The sequence below is a fragment of the Wyeomyia smithii genome, chromosome 2, assembly GCF_029784165.1.
Source record: "Wyeomyia smithii strain HCP4-BCI-WySm-NY-G18 chromosome 2, ASM2978416v1, whole genome shotgun sequence".
Lineage (NCBI taxonomy): Eukaryota > Metazoa > Arthropoda > Insecta > Diptera > Culicidae > Wyeomyia > Wyeomyia smithii.
The window spans coordinates 18,089,330-18,114,373 of NC_073695.1; the positions used below are offsets into that span (position 1 = coordinate 18,089,330).

At 37.3% G+C, this 25,044-nt stretch overlaps 1 protein-coding gene across 10 annotated transcripts in view; it reads left to right on the top strand.

The window, feature by feature from the left end:
• Positions 1-796: 796 nt before the first annotated feature.
• The window catches only part of LOC129721137 (arfGAP with SH3 domain, ANK repeat and PH domain-containing protein), an 81,508-nt gene continuing 57,260 nt past the window's right edge, over positions 797-25,044 (top strand). The window contains exons 1-2 of one of the 10 annotated variants that reach the window (XM_055673329.1): positions 797-811; positions 1,790-2,314. In XM_055673329.1, coding sequence (XP_055529304.1) covers positions 2,189-2,314 — 126 coding nt within the window. In that variant the 5' untranslated portion in view covers positions 797-811; positions 1,790-2,188. Of the gene's footprint in view, positions 812-932; positions 1,421-1,494; positions 2,315-25,044 lie in introns of those variants that run through there. The other 9 variants (XM_055673323.1, XM_055673324.1, XM_055673326.1 and 6 more) reach the window with 9 other exon arrangements.

Consider the following 25,044-nt stretch of genomic DNA (forward strand, 5'->3'; position numbering starts at 1 on the left):
ACATGGGCCCTTTTCACAAGTTTGGCGAGACTTTTCTTATCTCAATTCCATGTAAAATTCATGCACTAAATCAGGCAACGAAATTGACCACAAAATTCTCTTGGTGTGAATACTGCTGTGAAGTGAAATGTCACTTGTTTCGGTACAGAATAATGAGCAGTGGCACTATTCACCTATTCAGGTGTAGAAAAAATCAGGCAGTTGATGGTTTGCTCATCTGATCGTTCCTCAATCCCAAGATGTTTTGGCTTGTAAGAAAAAGAAAGGGAAACCAAGTGGAATCGCGTCTGAACAAGGCATTAACAGCATTTTTTAGAAATTATTCCCATACATATAGAAGTAACTGACAATGTTTTTCATGGTAAAAATATTGTCAGTGGCAGATGCAACAACGAAAAACGTTGTTAAAACATGGTAATGACAAAAATCGTTTGCAAGCTTACAGTTAAAATACCATGTTTTTTATGGTTACGATAAAAAACATTGTCCGTTTACTGTTCTCACTGCAAAATACATCGTAAATTTTTTTTCGGGTCCAGACTTCTATTTGAGGACGTCATTTGTGACTGTAAATTAACTGTCAAACATATCGACGAAACAAGTTCGTAATGCCGAACCCTGAAAACCACTTTCTGAGCGAGTGCGATTGCGATGTCATAGATGCGACAGACGCGGCCTTGCAAGGCTCGCGAACGCGAGAAAGCCTAAAATTGGAAGAGCAAATCATGGCTGATCATCCAGCTACCAGCTCCAGTATGGAAGAGCAAGCAGGAGGATGGAACCTGCGAAAACGGTACAAAGAACGAAAATGGTAAAACGGCAGATGGACTACTGCTGCCATCAGGTCATGAGAGCGACTCTCTCGCGACGCGATTTAAATTCAATATGAAAAAAGCCAGCAGCAGAGTAGCCAGGCATGCAGCCGAACCGAGTGCGAGCGCGATTCAGTCAGTCAGTCGCAAATCGTCGGGCATTACGAGTGGGGTGGTTGATGGTTGAGTGAATTTACCGTTGCTTGAGTCGTTTCTACTCGGTTTGTGCAGAATTGGACAGAGACGGTGCTAACGGGTTGTGCGGCGGTTAGAGCGAGAGAACCGGTGCGAGAATGATGTCGCTGCCTCGAGCGATGGTCGCATCGCAGCAGTAAAAAAAGACATCAATCAAGCTGTTCGTGTTTAAAAACCAAGCTGTGGTGTAACTTGTAATCCGAAAAAATAGTTTGACAAATTTTCTAGAGTAATACTAACTTGCGGCAGATTTGTAACCGAAGGAAGTTATAATCCTGGCCGTACAAACGTGGAGCAGTGAAAAAGTGGGTGTTTTCTTGTGTTGCGTTCTTCATTTTTCCTGTACCCTGGCTGGCTGGCTGGTAAGCTAGCTGCCAAGAGTCTTCTTTTGCGGTGACAGTCGACGTTTTTTGGTGCTAAACTTTTTTTCTTCTTCTTTGTTTCAATGTTCTCTAAAAAAAATGTATTAAAATTGCGTTTTGAATAGTCTTCTATAACTTGGTGAACTCACAAAATAATTCTATTGAAAAACTAACTTTCTGAATAAATTACACGCACTAAAGAGACCAATATCTTTGCAGCGGCAGAAATTCTTAAATCACAGTGCATCGTCAATATGTCGAAAAGTTTCATAAATGTTTCCGCGGTGGTTCATAAGAGGATTGCGTTTAAATCTGTAATCGGGAATGTGATGCAGTGTTTGAAAAGCGCAAAAAAGGTGTCCAGCGCCCTTGTGAAGTGCAATTAACCCAGTCCACGTTTATTTTGGATAATGCTTGCAGCTGGCTGATGTGTTTATTCCCAGTCTCAGGAAAGAGCGAGTGCAGAAGATAGCAAGGTGTCAAAAAGCGTAATCCACGGTCTGACGCGGAGATATTTTTGGAATAAGCAAAGTTCGACTGTTGTGTGAAGAGAGAACCTTTGAGAAAAAAAATTAAATTGTGAGACAAAATATTAAACACGTACCAGCGAGAAGGTGAAAAGGAAGTGCCGTGTCAAGTACATATTATCATCGGTCTAGAAACGAAACCGTCAGCGTAAAACCTTCGCACTTGAACCACCTGTCGGCGGAACAGTGAAGGACGTCGAGCATCGAGTGGAGAAGCAGCACCTTCTGCCAGCCCAGCAGCTGTTCAGTGGTTCGTTTTCGTATATCAGGATAGTTATAAATCAGCAGCAACATGCCTGGATTAATCGGTGTCAGCGAGTTTCTGGAGGAAACTCGTGAGGACTACAACTCGCCAACGACGTCCACGTTTGTATCCCGAATGGTCCAGTGCCGGCAAACAATCGCTGCTCTTGAAGAGGTAAGAGTTGAATGTTTATACGATTTCTCGAATAAAAAATCTTTAAAAATTGTTCAATTTAGACGAAACCTTCAATTTAATTAGTAGAGTTTCGACGAACTATTACTATTTATGTCTTGAAAAAATCTCTATGAGTTTATAATTCCATAAGTCGACAGTCCTTTTTATATGGATTTGTGGATGCTTGATTGTAGTTGAAGTTCTTTAGAATTCTCAAAACATAAGGTATTCAGGTTTAAATTAAAGAACGTTCAATTTGAGCGTCTGCTAAGTACATATTCCCCAATCTTTACTCAAAAATCTTACTAAAACTAGGAGAAAGGCAAAAAAATATATTATAGACTTGCAGCACTTCGTAGAATTGAATGAAACTTTGTGGGTGTGTAGATTTTACTTAACTAAGCAACTTTGCATACTTTTTTCGATAATTTATCTGGACTTACAGAAAAATGTTCGTCTAGATAAAAATTCGAGAGATAAAGCATGATGAGTTGCTTAATTAAAAAGGCCAAAATCCCCTAGAGTAATCCAATAAATCACTCCTCATGACGAAAATCTCCAGTCGAGAGATCACAGTCAGTTGGCAACATTAGACAAACTATGAATTCTTTATCGCTGTACGAGGTAATATAAAAACATCAACAGATTAAGGCTTTTTACATTTTTGAGAGAGTACCACAAATGCTTAGCATGTGATAGATCCACATAATAAATTTAGAGGATTCATTTTAAAAATCCATCGTCTGTTTATAAACTTCAAAGCAGTGTATGATTCAGTTGAGCGAAAAGGTTTATAATGGATTAAATATGGTTTCTTGTAACCTTGACAGTTTAGGTCTCAAGTAAGGCTGTCAAAGTTAATATTCCGCATCGCTGATACTCCTAGTTGTAGTCAACGAGCTTCTGACGTCTTTGAGCATGGAATTGGAAGATCAAATTTGAAAACGAGTATATAATTTCAATTTAAAATTTGTCCACGAAAGTATGAAGTACAACTGATCGGAAAGTAATCCAAACTCGTTAGAGGTTCCGGTCAAACGACTTCTGCATCGCACTAGAGCACCTCGTAGCGGACCGCGCGACATCGATTACATTGACGATGACTTTGACCTTTCGTAAAGCCGGTCTGTGCAAAGTAACGGTTTAAATCTCTTTCACCCTCGGTCGAAAACGGCACGCACGCACTGTACTTTTTTTTCCTATTCTATTTTCAAATAGTTTCTAAACACAAACCCGAGGGAACCTAACTCGCGCATATTCCGACCGGATCGTGTCGGATTTCACTTGATGGCTTAAGCAGAGAGAAAAAAAAGAAGGGTAAACAAAAATGCAAAAACACCATCAAGATCGTATAGCCAGCTGCAGCTCGTAGGGGATAAACCAGTAAGCAGGATTAGTGCGAATAATAATTAGCAAGTTTTCTTTGCGCTTTCAAATGTTTACATTTTTTGCCGTATGTTTGCCCGCGGAATGACTGAGCGCATATGATCATGCCCCGCATCCCCCACACCATAAATCCTAATGGGAGCAGTGATGGATTGTAGCTAGTTTCTCCACTTGCCTCATAAGACGGGTCAGGGAACGGTTCATCGACAGTCAACCGCACTAAAAATAAACAATTATACCATTGCTTAGCCATCGACTCTGTTCGTTCCTACTTACGACTGCATTGGTTATTGCGGCGACCTGTCCAACGGAGCAACTGAAGGCAATACTTGAGTCGCGGCAGGGTACTCTGTCGGGACTGGGAGGGTGGTGTGAAAGCTGATTTGCAAATTAGTCACTGCGATGGAGGCTATTCGACTTCCACGAATGGCGCGATAACGCGAAATGTGCCTGCGATTCATTTCCCGAGTGGCACAATAAAAACAACACAAATTGGTCACAATGTTTGGCTTCCGATTGGGGCAGCTAGGATTTAACAACATGCAAGCCGGGCAGTTTTGTCTTTCCGTCGTAATGTGTAATAAAAAGGGTTGATTTGTTAAGGATTAAAAGGGATACAAAATTTAAAAAATGAAAGTTTAACACATGGTTAGGCTTTCGATGTGATTTTTGGTTCTTGAATCAACATAGGAAAAATTACAGTTTCAGAGAATGTTCAACGAAAAAAGATCATCACAATTCCGATATTGAAATTTACTGATTTAAAAAGCTGCTTGGTTGTCAAATATTTGGATTCTTAGATATAAAATTGTACAAAAAATTGGTGCAATCCATTTTGTTCATCTATTTTTGTTTCAATATGTCTCAAATATTTGTGTTTGTATGGTAAAACTAATAAAACTTATGCTGCTGCATGCGAATTTCGAACGCGACTTTTTTTAGTTACATTGAGCTCAAATATTTAAAGTGTCAAAAAACGCCAGCGCAGCGAAGAGACGCATTATTAGCATATACACTATAATTTGTCGGATGATGGTCTGTAGCCGAGTTTTGAAAATTTTTTTTGGCATTTTGTTAAACCTTAACACACTGCCATTTGATTAGACGAGTCAAGCAACAGCAATCCATAAAAAATAACGAATTTCTACGTCTTCTGAGTGACCGTTTGAATATACAAAAACTGATCACGGCGAGCTTAGCAAAGCTGGGAATTTTCGAAAGTGGCAAACTGAGTGTTTGTTCAAGAATAATTATATTTTTTTCAAATTGCGCGTTGATAGAATATCTATGATTAAAACAATTTAAACAAGAAATTCGGAATTCGGGAACCTGTATGGTGATAGAATAATCTCCACTTGAATTTGTTGTGAACTTTTTCCAGCAGCTCAAAAACATTTCAACATTTCAATTTTACACGACTTTCTAGTGTAAAAATGAAATGTTGAAATGTTTTTTGAGCTGCTGGAAAAAGTTCACAACAAATTCAAATGGAGATTATTCTATCACCATACAGGTTCCCGAAATCCAATTTTTCAGCAGAAAAAGTAAATCTTACATAAGTCCCCGCTTTTCAAATATCGCTTAACTTCTTGAGATGCTATCTGGTCCCAGAATTACTTAGCTTGAATTGTATCTGCAGACTTGCTTTCTCAAGTTTGTATCTGTGGTCAAACGATGCTATCACATCGGCCCTTACTGTTTGAAGTAAGATTTTTTCGAGGAATTTTCAACGCGCTGGTCATTCCTCCCTGTTGGATGTTAGAGGAAAATGTCGTTTTATCTGAATTTTTATTTGCTTTATTCTTTTTGCCGGCAGCATACATTTTTGAAAATTAATCAGTACAAACATAGATATAATTTTTTTCCTTTATTATTACGAATTCACAACATGTCAATAGGGATTGTTGTGCTGCTTCCATCGCAGCGCTTGAAACATCTAAGTTACCCTATGCTCCTGCGAACAACATTGCAGCGTTTGTCCAGACGTGGTCACTCCCTTTTACAACCATTCTCCGCATAAAGTCATCAAAACACATCAGGGACCATTCATTAATGATGTCACGCGTTAGGGGGGGGGGGGGGGATTAAATATTGTGACATATGGGGGAGGGGGGGTTAGCTTGAGTGTGACATCACATTTCAACCAAAAAAAAAAAAAATAATTAAAAAAGTCACATACCTAACCACAGAGATCAACTCAGAACTATTTAAAAATTTTTGCATCATTCGTTTATAGTTCTACGATCCCCTTTTTTGCTAAAGATTTGCTTTAGATAAAATAAATGGCAATTTTTTTCTCCCTAAAAAAGCATAATGTTCATTAATTCCGTTTCAACGTGCATGTTCATTTATGAATGACAGCGCGATTTTATTAATTTTTAGTGTCTCTCAATCCAATCAATAGAAAACTCTGTAACTCTGTACCCAATGAATATAGGAATTTTGTTTATTCAGCAAAGTTTCATGTTTTACCAGAGGCGTCGCGTGGCTGACTTCGTCACATGTGCACCAAACATTCACTCAGGTTCTCTTTTCCTTAATGAAAGAAGAAAATCAAACCAAAGTGTACGATACTTTAAATTTAAGGGTTTCGCTAGCACGCTTACTTATTTTTATAGGTTAACATGTTTCGATAATTGCATATACCCGGATATTAGGGGATAGGGTACCTGTGCAGTGCACATGTTGCACAGGTGGACCCGACGCCACTGTGTTTTACATGTTCTAAATCTTCGCCAAATAAACCATTCCTCTATCTCTTACCACAAAGTCAGTATTGGTTAGTATTGGTTATATATGAAAACCTACTGTAATATATGCACGCCGTATTCTTAAATGGGTGGATTGGAACAAATAAAACCTACAGCAGTTTGTAGTACTTGAGCTAAACTTTAAGTAAAAGTATTGACATCATGATTCCACTTGCCCCTTTTTCCCCTTGAAGCTCTTAAAGCTATCGGAGAAATAAGCTAAAATATGCTGTAACTTTGTAAGAAAAAGTCCTGGAGATATGTGGTCTGTGTGTTTTATGTGCTCCAACAATATTCTCGAACAACGTTTTCGTGTAAAATGCAACTAACACTGGGGTCTTTTTTTACGCGGTTGGTTGTACCGCGTTAAAAAAATCCGCGTACAAAAAACCGCGTTATTTTAAAAAATCGCGTAAAAAAACTCCATTCAATAATAAGATCCGATTAAAAAAAAATGGCACGTAAGGAAATATAAACTTGAAAAATAATATAAAAATGGTAACGAAACACACAAAATGAGTTTATAGTGCTTCTAAAATGAAAATTCATTAAAAAACATGACTATAACTTTTTTATAATAATTTTGCCACATGTTTAAGCTTTCGTTCCTTTATCGGAAGCTAATCGCAACGACCCTGACTCGTATCGTTATACAATTATTAATGTAGTTTTGTTCCTTCTTCTCGAATCAACGGAAATTGCCTATTTTTTTATAATAACAGCAAATATATTAAAAATATGCATTATTTAGATTAATAAAACAAAATATCCTATTGACATGAACCATACGATTGATTTTTACTTTATTGGATTTACTTATACTAAACATATTGAATACCGCGTAAAAATAATCTTCCAAATCGCGTAAAAATAATCCGCATTATTTTAGAAAACCGCGTAAAAATAATCCGCGTTATTGTAAAAAATCGCGTAAAAAAGTCGCGTATAAAAAAACCGCATAAAAATAACCCGCGTAAAAAAAGGCCCCAGTGTAGTTAGGTACAAAATACTAAATTTTGAGTAACTTTTATATAAAATACTTTATAACTTTGTACCTAATAAAGATAGATATTTTGTTTGTTCAGCAAATTTCTACAATATTACCAAATAAACCATTTCTCTATTTTTCATCACAAAAAAGTTATTTTTTTAATTTTATAATAGTAAACTTTCCATAACTTTTGATAACTTGAAATTATGCGGGTCATTCATATAAATAATTGTTTCGAAGCCACCATTAAGCTAGGATGACGGTGAAAGGCGCTATGGAATTAGGTTCCACTTTTTTTTTGCTTTTTTGGATCACTGCGCGGTGGCGTCGGTCCGTTAATCAACGGGTCGTAAATTGGGTCCTGAGTGGAGTGTCCTTCCCGGATGTCGATGATTATAACAACAGCGGCGGCACTAGACACTAGACGGAAAATGATGTCTGCCTTTAATGAATAAGCGAAAATTAAAAAAAAAATTTCAACTGAACAAACCTGGAAACCTTGAACGTAAGGATGAAAACAAGGTAATGAGTTAGTCTTTTAAATATTATCACGAGAGACGAGGGAAATTTTTTCTAAGTCTAAACACACTCTCAGCCCGTGTTGATTTTTCGCATTCTCGAAAAATCACATATATTGCCTACTTTACAACTTAAAATGTAAGTTATAGGACAAAACATGTAATTAGTTCATGAAGTAATATTACTAAGCCAATCTCAAACTGATCTTAAAAAAATCTTTGAATTTCTTGAGGCCATAAAATTTTAAAAATGACAAAACATTCAGAAAAAAATGTTACAAAATAATGAAATCCTTTTAAAAACCAGAACAAAATTCAACTTGAAACCGACGAAAAACTTGAGGACAGAGAGGCACACAATTGTTCATGATTTGGCTCTAAGGCCTTGACACTAAGTGACTAGAAAAGCATAAAAAATGAAATTTTGTCAAAGATTTTCGAGGCTAGAAAACTTAAAAAAATGGAATTTGACTACAAAACTAATACATAAATTCAAATTCTTGTGAATAAAAGTTGTGAAATCCCAAAAGCGTTTCTGGTCACGCACATTACAAGTTTGTTATTCAGACCGGAGAGGCAAAAATTGTTTCAAAGCAGCAATAAAATTGTAACAAGGCCAGCAAAAGATTAACAACCTTAGTATAAAATGAATTTCGAAACTGGATCTAGAGAAAGCAGGCGATCTTTAAATACTTTAAACATGCGTTTGAATACCAGAAAATGAATAATAAACAAAAGGTTACCGGAAAACAGGGAAATTTAATTTCACGAGGTAAATAAACTTCAAAGTCACATCAATTTAGAACTCAGTTCGAAATTGGCTAGAGAATAATGGAGTCAGAAATGGGAAACATACAAATTTAGTTAAAATTTGCTGAATTACGGTCTGCCTAGAAATCGAAAGAAGAAATGCATAAGAGTTATTCCATACGAAATGACCACGAAAAAACACAAACTTGGCATCGACCATCATGGATTTGGCTCAAAGTTGGAGGAATCATTCATGTAGGTTCACTTTGGAAAAATCCCACTTTTGGTGTCGATTGGAATACCCCCCGCACAGTGGAACCCCTCCCTTTTCTGTCAAATTACCCATTTTTTCTTCAAAATTTCTTTACTCTTTTTCTTTACTGATAGATGATTTTTTTTAAAGAAAATAAATCAAAGAATTCCGAATAAATCTGATTTTTGACCGGAAGTGTTACTAGATTGTATTTGTTGAGATTGTTTTTTAAAACTAAATTAACATTTTTCGGTAAATGCAGTCATTTTTTTGTAAATTGAATAATTGCAACGTGTTTCTTGGAAAATTCCATGTAAAAAACAATTATCACCCCGAGGTATTATAAGTCACTCTCCAGATAGACCATTTTTACGAAACTTCTTCTAAAACAAGGTATTATCCCTTTTCCAAGGTATTCGGCCCTTTTCAAACGTTACCGGCAAAAACAAGGTTAAAGTCGGAACAACAAGATGTGACGATTCACAGTTTGAGGGAAACAAAAACAATCCTACACAGCTACACACGTTTGTTAAGCAAATGCATTAAGAATGTTAGAAGATCAATGAGATACAATAGAAAGAATCCCAATATTGCAATCCACACTGCGACATCTATTTCTGCAGTGCACAATAGTCCAGAAACCGAATATAGGCGAAAATTTGGATCTAGAGCTCGATAGCAATATTTAAGAGGAAAACTTCTTTTTACAAAGTTGTTACATATGATCAAGCACCAATTGAAAAATTATCGAAAATAAGGGCGACCCAAAATTCCGATGAAATCAAGTAACTAACTGTTGTGAGCTTTTTAAGAGAAACCATTTGCAATGAGCCCTAAAAGTCGTTCAAAGACAGTTTTATTGTGATAATTGAAATAAAAAAGTTAGAGTACAAGCTGGGAAAGCTAGGTGAAGTAAAACACATGACTTTGGACACTTTAAGAACTGTGTGCTGAAAATCTTGAATGACAATACCGATCGAGGCCGTGCGTGCGGCTTGTAATAATTTTAGGAAGCGTTTGCAGGCCGTAATAAAATGCAAATGCCAAAGATTTGAATTGAACTGATTCAACTGTAACTTTACTACTCTACCATGATAATAAAAAAAAACAGAAAAGGAATATTTATCTGTTTTGATATAATGCATGAATGAAGTGTATCTTTTTCACGGTGACACCCTGCACGAATTTTTTTTTCTTAATTTTGTTCACAGCATTCATTTGACACGGCACAACATAACGAAACAGAAATGTTGACCCTGATTTTTCAAATCGTATATTTGTTCAATGGCTTAAAAACTCTATCAGTGATCGAACCATTCCGTACAATGAAAAGCATTCCCTAGAAAATAATTGATCTCTGTAGGCACCACAATAATTATTGACTGAATTATTTTTACGGATTTACAGCAGCCAGTAAAACAGTGAATGTTCGTCTCGCGGAGACAATCACACATAGCGGAAGAAACCACTGTGTCAAAGCGAGAACAATGACACTCCCAAATACGGCAAGCCAAACAGTCGATGGCTTACAGATACACAAACACACACACACACACACTCATATCGACAAGTGATTCCCATTGATATCGGAATGCGGATTGGAACCGGATAGCGAGCGAAGGGTGCGATTGTGTCTCTAAAGGCGCAGTGCATTTGAGCTGCAAGTAAGTGGAGCTTTGCCGAGGAAGGAAAGTCTGATTGCTCGTAATCTTGCTGGAATCTTGGCGACGATCGGCACAGCACGGGAAACGATCGGCTGCCCTGTGTGTGTGTGCTTTTGACGCCGCCCATTGTGTCAGTCGTCCCCATTACCGTTGGCATGTGCGGTCTCCGCTTGTTGCAATGTGCCCTGAATAGGAGCGCCCGCTGGCTGACTTATGCTGCACCTCAAACCAATACACGATGTTTTGCTTGTAAATCAACCAACGAATGAGATACTGTAGCCGTACATCACACTTCTTGTTCAGAAAGATCGCAAAAGAAAACGACCTTGTCAGCAGCAGAATAACAGCGTTTGGAGACCGGTACAAATTGTTGGCTACTGGTCGAGGGTGAAGGCTAGCAGTATAAAATGGAGAAAAAAATCTAACTTTTACAATCAGTCATGGCGGGGTCTTTAAGTAGTAAGTCCCAGTTTGGGCGATGGAAGTAAACGAGTTTAGGTTTCGTGATTGAAACTCAAGCGTGGACCTCGCGGCGGTGCTTTTTCGTTTACACCCGAAGCGGTGCACGTGTTGCGCTGCACAGGTACTGGAGAAATCGACGTTTGGTGACCAAAACAAATATACAGCAGGGTGGTGCAATTCAATACTCCGTAGCACAGCTACGAACACGAGTGGTGGCGGAAGATTAATTTCAAAAAGGGATATACGATACGCGGCAGATCTGAGTGAGTGCTTCCACACTTCCCTAAACAAACACAGTGATGAGTGATGGATGGGGAATTCATAGATGTAGGTGAGGTGTATTTAGGTGGAACACTCTCAACTTTTCTCGAAGATTTCATTTCTGTTCGATTTTATTATATGTAACTAGAATTATGATCAATCCGACCAAACAAAATTTTGATGATCCCGTTTGTTTGTTTTTGAATTATGTACAGATTTTTATCGCAGTTATGTGGCATTACAATTACAGTCAAGTTTATTGAACGTTTATTAAAAGTTGCCCGCTGTTTTAATACTTTTTTCAGCATAAAAAATAAAAACCCTCTCTTCAAACACATTTTGATTTAACGCAAATTTTGAATTGCGTAGACTCGGAGTGTATCTGTGATTTGACAGAACCAAAAATAAAGTGGTGAGTTTACCGCTAGGTATTTTCCTGTTTCCATCAACGTCTAACAAACGATTAGTATCTCGAAGTACAATACCTTCTGGATCTAACAGCCTCGTTTTTTAAGTAATTGAATCTAATTTTCGGTAAAAAATATTTTTCCTAGGATCTAAATTGTATTGAAATGATAGAGTAATGTCCCAGTGGTAGCAAATGTTGGTCATAATCACGCTTCAAAGACGCAACCAACGTAAATTTGCTAGCCTAATAACTTTGGTTCAAAACGACGAACATTCCATTCTACTAAGCACAAATCGAGCTTGAAACCCCTAAACCCTGAAGCGTACGAAGCTCGTAACTAGCAATCACGAATAAATAGCTGACTGCAGTGCCAAGTTCATTATCATGTGTGCAAACGGTGTAATAAATCCACTTCCACCCACTGACAGCCGTTGTAGAGGTGCTACTGTAATAGCAATCGGATTTTCGCTCATTATATTCGGTGCATTCATATTCGGGGCTTTGAAGAGCGAGTTCGTTCTCTGTTTGCCGCTAATGAACAAACCGGATAGAAACTTTGTAGTAACAAAGTGGCTGAAAAAACATAACAACAACAAACACGGATGACCGCACAATCAAGGCGCTTCCGGTGCATTCGGTAGTGCACCATCGAATGGTGGATTGTTTTTCTTAAAATAGGACTATCTGGATATGTGATCGGTAGAACGCAATAAAACGCAATGCATGGTTCAATTCTAGTATATAGCAGCAATGAGCTCCGTGACGAGCGAGTATTGCGGGCACTCCAACAATAAACCCGTGTAGTAAATAAGACGAACATAACAACAGCGAATTCAATTAATAAAATTTAAATTAATTAATTTGAAGGAAGTGGCGCGTCTTCGCACCGGGTAGCAATCGGTATGATACATCAGCCAACCAGCTGAAGTGGAGGGTTTGATGCCCACAAATGGAAGAGAATGCGACCGCACACTTAGCTATACCTAAATGGAAGGGCAACACCCACATTCGGTAGATCTAGGAATGGGAAAACGGCGCGATAGCCTACTGAAGATACGCTACCATTACAATCAAGCTCGTAAACAGAGACTCTTTTTATGGGTGAAGGACGTGATAGCCTTCGGTCCGGCGGGGATTAGGTACTTCGATTTAAAACGTTGTCATCGTCGTTGTCGCGAATTTCGCCCCGCGTGTAGGAAGATCGAAACAATCATGATGATTGCTATAAACAACTACAGTCAATCAGCCAGTGGCACTACGCTACGAGGTTATTTGCTATTCGAACAATTTTGAGCAGTTCTCCGGAACGGCTCTCACAATGTAATGGGTTTTGCAGAGTGTTAGTAGATATATGTACTGTGTGTTTTTATATCGCACCGTACATCACATCGCGGACAGGAAAGTTCAAGTATGAGAACATTTTCACTGGAGAAAGATTACTCAATTTTGCTCCATATGACAGATCGTGGCAATCACAGTACGCCGAGCTTGTGTCTGATAGGTGGTCCAACCGAGAGCCGAGTCAAGTGGAGCTATGTCATATTAGTGTAATGATTGCATCCGAGGAAGGCATGACACACTTCGATGCTATCTCCGATGGTTGATTTAATTAACGCGTTATAAAGACCTGTGTGCTCTTTTCGCTCCTGAAATACATACATGGATGCTTGGATTTTTTCCCTGCCTCACAAGTGAAACAAGGCGTTGGCGTTGGAAATATTGTACTGCTGATAGTGAAGTGCGGACAAAGGTTCACCAGGGCAAACATCATTGTGTTTTGAATTTTGTTGATTTGAATTATACCTAAAAGATCACAATTCGCCTATTCGAAAATTACAGAAACTCGGAAATAACGGAACTGCTGCGTTATGATATTTTGTAGGTTGGAAAGAAGAAGTTTTTTTTGGTGTTATTTTCTTGGTTGATCTTTTCTGATCAGTAAAAGTAACTCTGCGCCTAACTCGGGGTCGTTTTCTTTTCTTCGAGGCGTGTTTTTTGGGACTTTGAATTTAAATTGGGATCATTCTCTTGATAGTTTTTCATCCAAAATTTGTTAGTTTTTGAGAATTTCTTTCAGGAAGTTTTTACTATTTCCGAAGAAGACCAGAACTGTGACTTCTTTTCATTCATCCCTGAGTTCTCTAACCATGTATCGGTCAATCTTTCTTAACACGAAGTATCAAAAGCACTCAAAAGCTTAGACTCATCAACGGGGCCTGGGATTAGCGGCATTGCTCTCTTTTTTTTGAAGAATCTTACTGAATAACTTACAGTTATTTTAGAACACCCATTCAATTTGTCTCTGAAGAATGGGAAATTTTCTGATGCTTGTAAAAGTTCTTATGCGAAATCTAACATTCACAACTATCTTTTTGAATCACTTGTAAATAACATTTTTAGTAGGTAAAAAACATCAAAAGCAAACATCATAGTTTTTTTAAACGTCGCTCAATAGCCACGAAATTTTTAGAATTTTTAATATTTATTCTTAACGCAATGGATAATGGTGGCACGTAGAAGCCCTTTACACTGATTTCAGTAAAGCATTTGACCAAATTGACATGCCATTATTACTCTTCAATCTGCAAAAAAAATAAATTGGAGCCCTAGGGTTAGCATTTGGGTCCTCTTATTATCATTTTGTTTGCAAATGACAACATTTCCTTCATGGAAATCAGCAGTGCAGTTCTAACGTCGCAAAAAAATGCCAGGAAGAAGTCAATTTATTATATACTTGGTGCAATAAACTCTTACTCGAACTCATTGTCAAAAAATGTAACGCTATAGCATTTACTCGTAAAAATGAATCACCCCATATTGTAGTATCTCTTAAAAATCAAGCTGTATAAAACTGCAATAGTGTTAAGAAAGTTAGGAGTGATCCTAGATTTCAAGCTAACTTTTACAGAACATTGTAATAAGCAAAGCAAATAAGATGCTTGGATTTGTTGAGAGGATCCATAACTTTCAAGACCCGTACACTATCAAACTGTTGTATATCACCTATTTCAGGCCTATTGTGTAATATTGTATAAGCCAAATGCAATATCATTTCCGTTTTAGGCCTTTATATGGGTTTTTTGCAACTCTGTGCCTTATCTTTAACAATTTTGTGGTCTTCACTAGCTTTTAGAAGCATTTTTTCGCGATTCTGAGTTCAATTTATTTATGAGTTTTATTTGGCCTATAAAAACGTTTTTTCGTAATTCTAAGCCTAATTTGGAATCATTGTCATTTTTTGTCTCTTCTAACTTTTGAAACCGTTTTCGCGATTATGTGCCTAATTTAACATCGTTTACTTTTCTATTCCTTAGAAGTGTTTTTCTTTCGCAGCTTCATTTGAGATTATTGATTTATAAGCGTTTTTCGCAATTTTGAGCATAATTAAAAATCAGATTTAAAAAAAATCATCTTGAAATGTTTTCACGGGATTATGGGCTTAATCTGAAATTGTTCTCGTGCATGACCTTTATTTCCGATCTTTAAAAGTGTTTTTTCGCGATCCCAAACTTAATTTGGGAACATTTTTGTTTTTGATCTTTTCTGGCCTTTAGAAACGTTTTTGGTTGTTGTTGGGGTGCCTTGTTGAGCTTTTTTCTGTTTTTTTTTTTTATAATATGATACTCGCGAGAACAGTTTCTACATTTTTGACGTAGAATTTCGTCTCTCAGGAAGTTCGGCTACATAGGGATTTAAAATGAAAATCTAAAACCGGAAAAGTGTCTGTCTTTATTTCGTTCTTGCAGTTGGAAAATCTTTTATGCATCCGCCCAAATGCAGAAAATACACTTCATTTTAAATGTTGGGACGGTTATAAATTTTACTTCCTCTGCATGTCTCAGAACGTACTGAATATTCTTGTCCTTCAGCAATATGCAACACCCAACAGTTTTTCAATTGCTTTCGAACGACACTAAAATGCTTAATCAAACTTCGAAAATTGTCATGTTTTAATGCCAAGCCAGATTTTGACTGTGCGTTTAATGATGGCTTTCCCTAACACGGTCATCAGAATTATAGATCTAATAAATCGGGGATGTACTATTTGGTCTATATAAATGCCAGCTTTTATATAGATGCTTAAACTAGTCATATTAGCTCTGAATAGCAACTAGGGCAGTCCTTACTTGAGCAGTGGCAGCCGATACCAGCAGCGATATCTTTGTTAAAAGTTTGTTAAATAACTGTTGAAAGATAACACTTTATTATTATTATTAATCATTCGCTTTCCTTTTGACGACTCTCTCGCTGTCACTGGACTTGTTTGTTACTTAATTAGGCATGAACGCTGTCGAAAAACCAGTAAAATTAACAAAACGGCTTGAGCTATTGTTTCCTCATCCGTTTTTTAAAATTTTTGAATGGGGAAGGGTAATATAAAATAAAAATGAAATTTGTAACGGTTTAAAAAAGAAAAAAATATTTTTGAGTCATCCCCCTAAGAGTCAGAAAATTCATATCTTTTAAAACAAAATTATGTCTTGTTTTTATTTTTTGTAATTGCAGTCAAACGTGAAGAAAAATTTTGATCACTGTATATTGATTTATCAACTCTTTTTTTTTATTTTTTTTTTAATATAGTTTGGAAATTATCTTTAATGTTATTTATTTTAAATTTTGATTTTTTTTTCTTAATTTGATTGATTATTTGAAATATTTTTTTCCCTAAATTTTATTTATTGTTTTTCATTTATTTCATTTTATTATTTACAAATTTCGAAATCTTTTTATGTCCAAGGTTATCAAAGTTAGCAGAGGGGGTGGCAAAAAATAAATAACACCGAGACGAAAAAAAAAGAAATATCTTTGATCAAAGTTTGTGTGCAAGCTATGACGTTTGTAACTTGCACTCAAATAAATGTTGAAAAATAACACTTTATTATTATTATTATTATTTATTTATTTTGTCTGCCTTTCGACGACACTCTCGCTGTCACCTGACTTGTTTGTTGCTAAATTAAGCATTTATGCTGTCGGAAAACCAATGAAATAAACAAAACGGTTTGAGCTTTTTTTTCTTCCCCTTCCCTTTAAAGATTTTTGAAGGGTGAGAGGGGAGGTGACATAAAATGAAAATAAAATTTGTAACGGCCTTATTCTTTTAAATTCGTTTTTATTTTTTTATATTTTTGAATCAATTAGGTAAGGGGCCGTTCAAAAATTACGTGAGAATATTTTTCCACTTATTCAACCCCCCATCGTAAGATTTTTTGATACCCTCTCTCCCGCTAGTAAGATCTTACTGCCAGCATATATCGTTTTTTATTTTAGTTTTATTATTACGAAGTAAGCACAGTACTTCGTTTCCTCTTCTGTCCTTTTTTCTAGTAATTCCGTAATTTCCTTCCATAAATTTTACCGTCCACGCTTCCATGAACATGGGTATTTAAACAGCTGCTTAACAATGTTTTTCTCACGTAAGATAATCAATTCACCCCCCCCCTCCCTCCCCTGTAAGATAGCGTAAGAAAATTGCACACACCCCCTCTCCCCCTATTTGCTTACGTAATTATTGAACGGCCCTTAACGTCTATCAATTACGTAAAATGAAAATAATTGGTTTCGACCTGTATTCTTCTGTATAAATCTTCAAAATTTTCCGTATGAGTTGCAACGTTTTATCAGATAGCCTTCTCTCATCTCATTAGGTGTTACGTATTTTACGACAGATAAGCTTTAGAAAAGTCATATCAGAATTTAGAAAAAATACAGCTCTATATAATCGAATCTAAAATCATATATAATCGAGTCTATATATGCACGATGTATCTATTTTTTTCTTTGTAGATAAAAAGTTGTTCTACAATATTGTAGCCCCGACAGTCTTGAGCAACTTTATAGAAAAACACTTTTTTGCTCTTATTTTTTGTTTCAATTTTCAATCCAAAACTGTCTTTTTAGGGCTTTTTAAAACAAACAATTTGCCATAATGACGTTGTTAATATCTTAATTCTATTCAAAGTTATTGATGTTTTTTATAAAAAAATATGCCTTTTTAATTTATTGTTCATTCTTTTTGGGGAAAACATGAATTTTCCTTGCTCTCAATTTGAAGGGCATTTAGTTAGTTTTCTATCTAATTATATAAAAATGCAGTCCTGTCTGATCCATATAGGATTGAAACTACTGCCTCGGCGTGAAATTTTTTTATATAGGGATTTTAGGGACCGGAGAAGGTTACTAAGATATTTCGAGACCCCTTCCTGTTTTGGAAGTAAATGAAACCAAAATTGGAATGTAAAAGTTTTAAAGCCAAAAAATATTTCCATGGTGGTTCGATATCCCTCCCTCTTTTGGAATGGGAGGGGTTCCATAAGAATGATACATAAATTTTGCACAACTCGAGAACCAATCGAGCAAATACAACAAATTTGGTATGTGAATGTTTTTTTCCGAGACGCCATTTTTGAATTTATTATGGAAATTTCTGGTTTCTGGAAAACAGCTGAACATGACCGAATACCACTCAATATGGGTGTTTCCGGAACCAGAATCACACTCAAAGGCCAAAAATATACTCCAAATGCCATTCTGAAATCCAAGATGGCGACTTTCGGTGTCTGAAAAACAGCCGAAAGTAACCAAAAGCTACTCAACATGGGAATTTTTGGAATCGTAATGATGCACTGAAGACCCCTTCGGCAAGATATCAAGAATCTTTTTTAATGAAATTTTCGTCATCAATCCCGCTTTGCAGAGAAAATTTCAGTTCCTGCCGAAAATGTTTTTATGTGTTCTGTAAGGTTTTATATAGACAGGCGGCATCCATAAATTACGTAACGATTATAAAGGGGAGGGTATATCCTTGAGCGTTACGATTTGTTACATTTGTTTCAAAAACGAGCATTTTTATCCAGTAAATTCTTCCACAGCGTTACGAAATTTTAAGGGGGAGTAGGTGTTGGCGTTAAGTTTCGTTACACAGGAAGGGGGGGGGGGTTGGTCCAAAAGTTGGGTTTCTTGCGTTACGTATATTATGGATGTCACCAAATCATGGATAAAATTTACTTAGTTTCGATATTTAATAGGTTGCATGAGTCAAGTAACTAACTGCGATGTTGAACTAAACCATGCAAAATATTCAAAAATAACCAAACAATGACAAAATAATATACGGAAAAATGTGGCAATCGAACAGAATTGTGAAAAACGATTTTTAGCGACAATAACTCATTTATTCATAAATCACGTATTAGTAACCTGTAAACAATTTTCTAGAAAATTGAAGTGTTTCACAAATATGCTTCAAATAACAATATTTTTCAATTTAGGGTTCAGCAGCTTTCATCGAATTTTTGATAATTTTCAAATTTAAGCACCTAATCATATATAACAACATTGCAGAAGAAAATTTTTCTCCAGAATATTGTGGTTGAGCTCTAGATCCAAATTTCCCCCATAATTCTGTTTCTAGACCATTGTGCAGTGGTATGATTGAAACACAACTTTGACTTTCGAATTTTACAGTGCGTGAATTCGATTACACAACTTTAAAATAAATTAACACGCATTTTTTTACGTATTTAAAGGCAAAGAAGCGTCAGACCCCGAGAGCCATTTTTCTATGATCTGTAAATGCCAAGTGAGTCAAAATTATTGATTGAAAAAAGGAATGCCTTGAAAAAAATGGAACTAAGAAGAGATGATCTGTTTTCTAGTTTTGTAAACAACTCTGCAAAAACTTTTTGTTCAAAGTGATATAAAGGTGATATTCATATAAATTGAAGTGTTATCAACTCCGTGAAGTAGTTTATTGTTAATCGTGGGTGTACAGGTTTAAGAATGCGGGATGAGGAGGTGGATTTCATTTACACTGCCATACTTGTACTCTGGACCGTGCGTCCTTAAACAGATGCAATAGGGAAAATAATCAGAAAGAAAGATTAGCGTAATAGAAACTATATGTAATTTTTCGACAACGAACAAAATTCGAAAAGTTGTGGTAATAGGCGTTTATGTGCCGCGTGATAATAAAAACTTTCTTTTTAAACCATTCTTTTCCTTATGTTATGTTGCAATATCAATCGGGCGCGAACCTTTGCCCCGTCTTACTCTATGAGTGACGTGAGTATATTTGAATTACCTATTGCACACCTAATGGCAAATCGATTAGGCTGAATTATTTTGAAAAAATATTTTTAACAAAAGAGTTGCTTTATTGGTCTTTTAAACATGCTTTATTTGAGCTAGACTTTTGAAAGCAACGATTTCAAAATGTTGAAACGACTATTATTAATGTCATGAAACAACAATTTTTTTCTGGGTTCCATTTTCCATTTAACCTGTTATATATGTTTTCGCATTTAAATTCCCAACATTTTCCACGTACGAGCAGCTCATAACTAACAGGGAAGCAAAAACGAAAAAGCTTACATGTTTGAAATCCGCCTCGCAAAAATCCCTTTGATCTAGGTAAAATTTAATTCATTAAAAGTGCTAAATTTAATTCGTCCCGGTAGTAGTAGTAGTAGGTAGGTCAGCGTTCTCACGTAAAGTACCATCACGACCATGGTTCACAGGCCGATCGAAAATTTATATATCAACAAATATGATAGCGCAGAAATAGATACGTACACAGCTATACGTTGCACTCTGCTGATTAGTGGCGAAAGTGACGGTGGACATGAAAACCGATATCCCTTTCCGTGACTGCACAAACGAATCGAACCGCTGCTGGTGCTGCCGTGGCTGCTGCTATTGCATGATTAGCATACCCGACAACTAACAGCAACCCAGCAACAAGCGGAACAATCCACTAGAGGACAAGAACCTCTTCGAGACTATGATTCGTCCTCGGCTAACCCGCCGTCTCTCATCTTTTACTTGAACGGCCGCTTTGAAATTGGCTCTCGAGTGTTTTTTTCTGTTATTTGTTCGTCCGTTTCTTTCTTATTTTTCCCAGAGAACATCAACAGCGTGAAATTGGATTGAATATCAAGTAATCCATGCCGATGGTATGCGGATGCCACCACGGGGCACCGTCAACTGCGCGGCCTGGGCGGAAGTGCACACCTCTTAGCGGATATAACCAGCGAGAACGCAAAGTTCAAGAGGATCCGCGCTACTTGTTGATAACACATCGGACTCATACATAACTATATTAGAGGATGGAAACCGGATGAAGCAACAGACAGACGGTGTTGGGCTTTACACTTTGTGCCTGTCCTGATTGCTGAATCGGAGGATTTGTGCACAATGAAGGGGGGTACCGGAAGGTGAACAAAGGCACGAAAAAGTGAGAAAAGTAGATCAACTGCTATCAATGTGGGCACACACAGACAGAGAGAAGTAGAACTCTTGTCGTAAGCGACGTCTCAAGTGGTGATTGATGGATAACGTTGGGCAAGATGTTGAGCTTGGGCTTTGGGAAAGTTAAACAAAATATTGAAGCTGTGTTGCAAGTACACATAAACATACGGAATCAGCTAGTCTTGAGTTGCTACTGAAGTTATGCTGATGGTTTGTAAACAAACTTCACTGTTGAGATACAGCGAATCAAGATATACACACTTGAAGCTCATCCGTTACTAGTGGTCTGGAAAAATACATTTTTTGAGAATGGTATTGTTTTAACTACTTTGAAACATTCTCTGGGATTCCCACTCAAACAGTGAATATAACGGAGCTTTTTGATACTACTATTTTAAATTGTCCTGTGCGCCCTTTTTATGTATTGTATCTTTGCCAATCAACGCGATCTCATGCCTGCCCAGGAGTCCAATAAATATTTCAATTGGTATGTTCCGAAAGACACCAGTGCTATCTAGGATATTTTTTTTAAGAAGTTACCCTATTACTGGATATTAACAGACAGAGTGTGTAACGGTCCAGAAACACTCGAATAGGTCATTTGGTATGGAAACCATAATTTCGCGTTCAGTAGGATATCCTATCCCAGGCCAGTGTTCTTATGACATTACTTCTTTCCAACAACTATTAATTCCGGTGCATGACCTCTTATGACAAAGTTGATTCAAGGATCGCCCCCAAAAGTCGAGTGTTTTTTCATCGAATATTCGAAACGAAGAGGGTGAGAAATTACACTTTTACTCTTTGTTCGTGTACAAGAAGTTCTAGAATAAAACTGGAAAACTTTAAATCGGTAATAAATCAATAATGGATGAAGCTATCAAATCATAATTTATTTCAATTATTACAAGAATTAGGCAGTGGAAAATATAAAAAGGGGTGTGTCATTTTATAATCCTATTAAAATATTGTTCAATATTTTGTTATGTGGTAACTGAACGTTGACTGTTGAGTTTTGAAATCTGAACTTCATTTGTTGTAATCAGCCCAGAAAAATGGATATGGTACCAACAGTATTAAAGTATTGGGTCAGTAAAAGTATGTCGGAGCATTTTCATTATTGCACTACCACACTTCACTTTTAAAAAAGTAGGAGGGTGGTATTCAAGACACGACCGCATGACGTTGACTACCGTATTCTTATAAAAAAAAAAAAAAATATTCCATTGAAGCAAATAGTAGAGGGAATTGCAACGCTTCTTTTACAAAACTTCTGTAATGAAATTTCGAGGGACCAAAAGGTACCAGTTGCCGATTATTCTCGTTTACTGGTTAGTCCGTCCAGAATTCCAGCCATTTTAGTATTTTGCAGTAGCCATTTATTACTAACAGCCACCAGCATAACAGGTGAAACTGGCACGAGATGACCGGTACTATTTTGTTTTTCCTCCTTTTAGCTGCTAACACCGAGCGTCCGTATGTATCCGGTACGGTTTAATAATGAAACTGATGGGGTGAAACGTTCGAACGATACGTTTTATACCAAGGCTTCGTCAGATAATTAGAAAGAAGGAGGGGCTACATAGATGATGGAATGGTAGAGACAAATGTTTCTTGAAAGCTGCGCCGGCCGCTGTCGTAATATTAACACCAACACAAACATGCATTTTTGCAAGGTTTTTTCCGCTAGCAGCAGCATTTGGTAAAACAGAAAATTCAATTAGCCGCTTCTATTACACAATTTCGAGGCACCAAAAGGGGCCAGTTGCTGAATATATCCTTGTTTTTGGTTAGTCCGTCCAGAATTCCAGCCATTTAAGTGTTTTGCAGTAGCCATTTACTACTAAAAGCCACCAGCATTACGGGTGAAACCGGCACGAGATGACCGGTACTCTTTTGTCTTTCCTCCTTTCAGCTGCTATCACCTAGCGTCCGCATGTCACTGGTGCGGTTTTGGAATTAAAATGATGGGGCGCCGGCCGCTGTCGTAAAATTAACCCCAACAAAAAAAAGCATATTTGCAAGGTTTTTTCCGCTAGCAGCAGCATAAACATCGGAAACAGAAAGTGACAACAACAATAACAACAAAGTCAGATCGATTGTATCCGTTAGTGTCGACTGTGCTTGGGAAGAGAGGTAGTGATTGGCTGCGCGGTATGATTTAGACAATCGATATTAATTACCAATTTTTCAATAGTGTATCTCAAACAATAGTTTGTTTTTGTTACATAAATTTAACCGTAAAAGAATTTCTGATCGATTGATGCCAAAACCTCGAAAACCTGATTATAGATGACTGCAAAATAAGCGCTCAAAACCTGACCACTTTTCTCTGGTTTTCCCTGGTTGAATTACTAGATTTTCAAATTCAGGGGCCTAACTTCGATATAGACGTTAGTCAACGTCAACAGAAAATTCAATTAGCCGCTTCTGTAACAAAATTTCGAGGCACCAAAAGGGGCCAGGTGCCGAATATATCCATGTTTTCGGTCAGTCCGTCCAGAATTCTTTCAAGATAGCGTCCTTATGTAGCCGGTACGGTTTAGTAATGAAACTGATGGGGTGAAATGTTCGAACGGTACGTTTTATACCAAGGCTTCGTCAGATAAATAAAAAGAAGGTGGGGCTACATAGGTGATGGAATGGTAAGGAAAATTTTTCTTGAAAGCTGCGCCGGCCGCTGTCGTAATATTAACACCAACACAAACATGCATTTTTGCATGATTTTTTCCGCTATCAGCAGCATTTGGTAAAACAGAAAATTCAATTAGCCGCTTCTGTAACAAAATTTCGAGGCACCAAAAGGGGCCAGGTGCCGAATATATTTTTGTTTTTGGTTAGTCCGTCCAGAATTCCAGCCATTTTAGTATTTTGCAGTGCCATTTATTACTAACAGTCATCAGCATAACGAGTAAAACCGGCACGAGATGACCGGTACTCTTGTCTTTCCTCCTTTCAGCTGCTATCACCTAGCGTCCGCATGTCGCTGGTGCAGTTTTGGAATCAAAATGATGGGGCGCCGGCCGCTGTCGTAAAATTAACACCAACAAAAAGATGCATATTTGCAAGGTTTTATCCGCTAGCAGCAGCATTTTGTAATAAAACAGAAAATTCAATTAGCCGCTTCTGTAACCAAATTTCGAGGCACCAAAAGGGGCCAGGTGCCGAATATATCCATGTTTTTGGTCAGTCCGTCCAGAATTCTTTCAAGATAGCGTCCGTATGTAGCCGGTACGGTTTAGTAATGAAACTGATGGGGTGAAATGTTCGAACGGTACGTTTTATACCAAGGCTTCGTCAGATAAATAAAAAGAAGGTGGGGCTACATAGGTGATGGAATGGTAAGGAAAAATTTTTCTTGAAAGCTGCGCCGGCCGCTGTCGTAATATTAACACCAACACAAACATGCATTTATGCAAGGCTTTTTCCGCTTGCAGCAGCATTTGGTAAAACAGAAAATTCAATTAGCCGCTTCTGTAACAAAATTTCAAGGCACCAAAAGGTGCCAGTTGCCGATTATAGTTTCCTGGTTAGTCCGTCCAGAATTCCAGCCATTTAAGTGTTTTGCAGTAGCCATTTACTACGAAAGCCACCAGCATAACGGGTGAAACCGGCACGAGATGACCGGTACTATTTTGTCTTTCCTCCTTTCAGCTGCTAACACCTAGCGCTGTCGTGAAATTAACATCAACATAAACATGCATTTTTGGAAGGTTTTTTTCCGCTAACAGCAGCAATTGTAAAACATAAAATTCAACTAACCGCTTCTATTATAAAACTGCGAGGCACCAAAAGGTGCCAGTTGCCGATTTCTTGTTTACTGGTTTCCGTCCAGAATTCCAGCCATTTTAGTATTTTGCAGTAGCCACCAGCATCACGGGTCAAACCGGCACGAGATGACCGGTACTATTTTGTTTTTCCTCCTTTTAGCTGCTAACACCGAGCGTCCGTATGTATCCGGTACGGTTTAATAATGAAACTGATAGGGTGAAACGTTCGAACGATACGTTTTATACCAAGGCTTCGTCAGATAATTA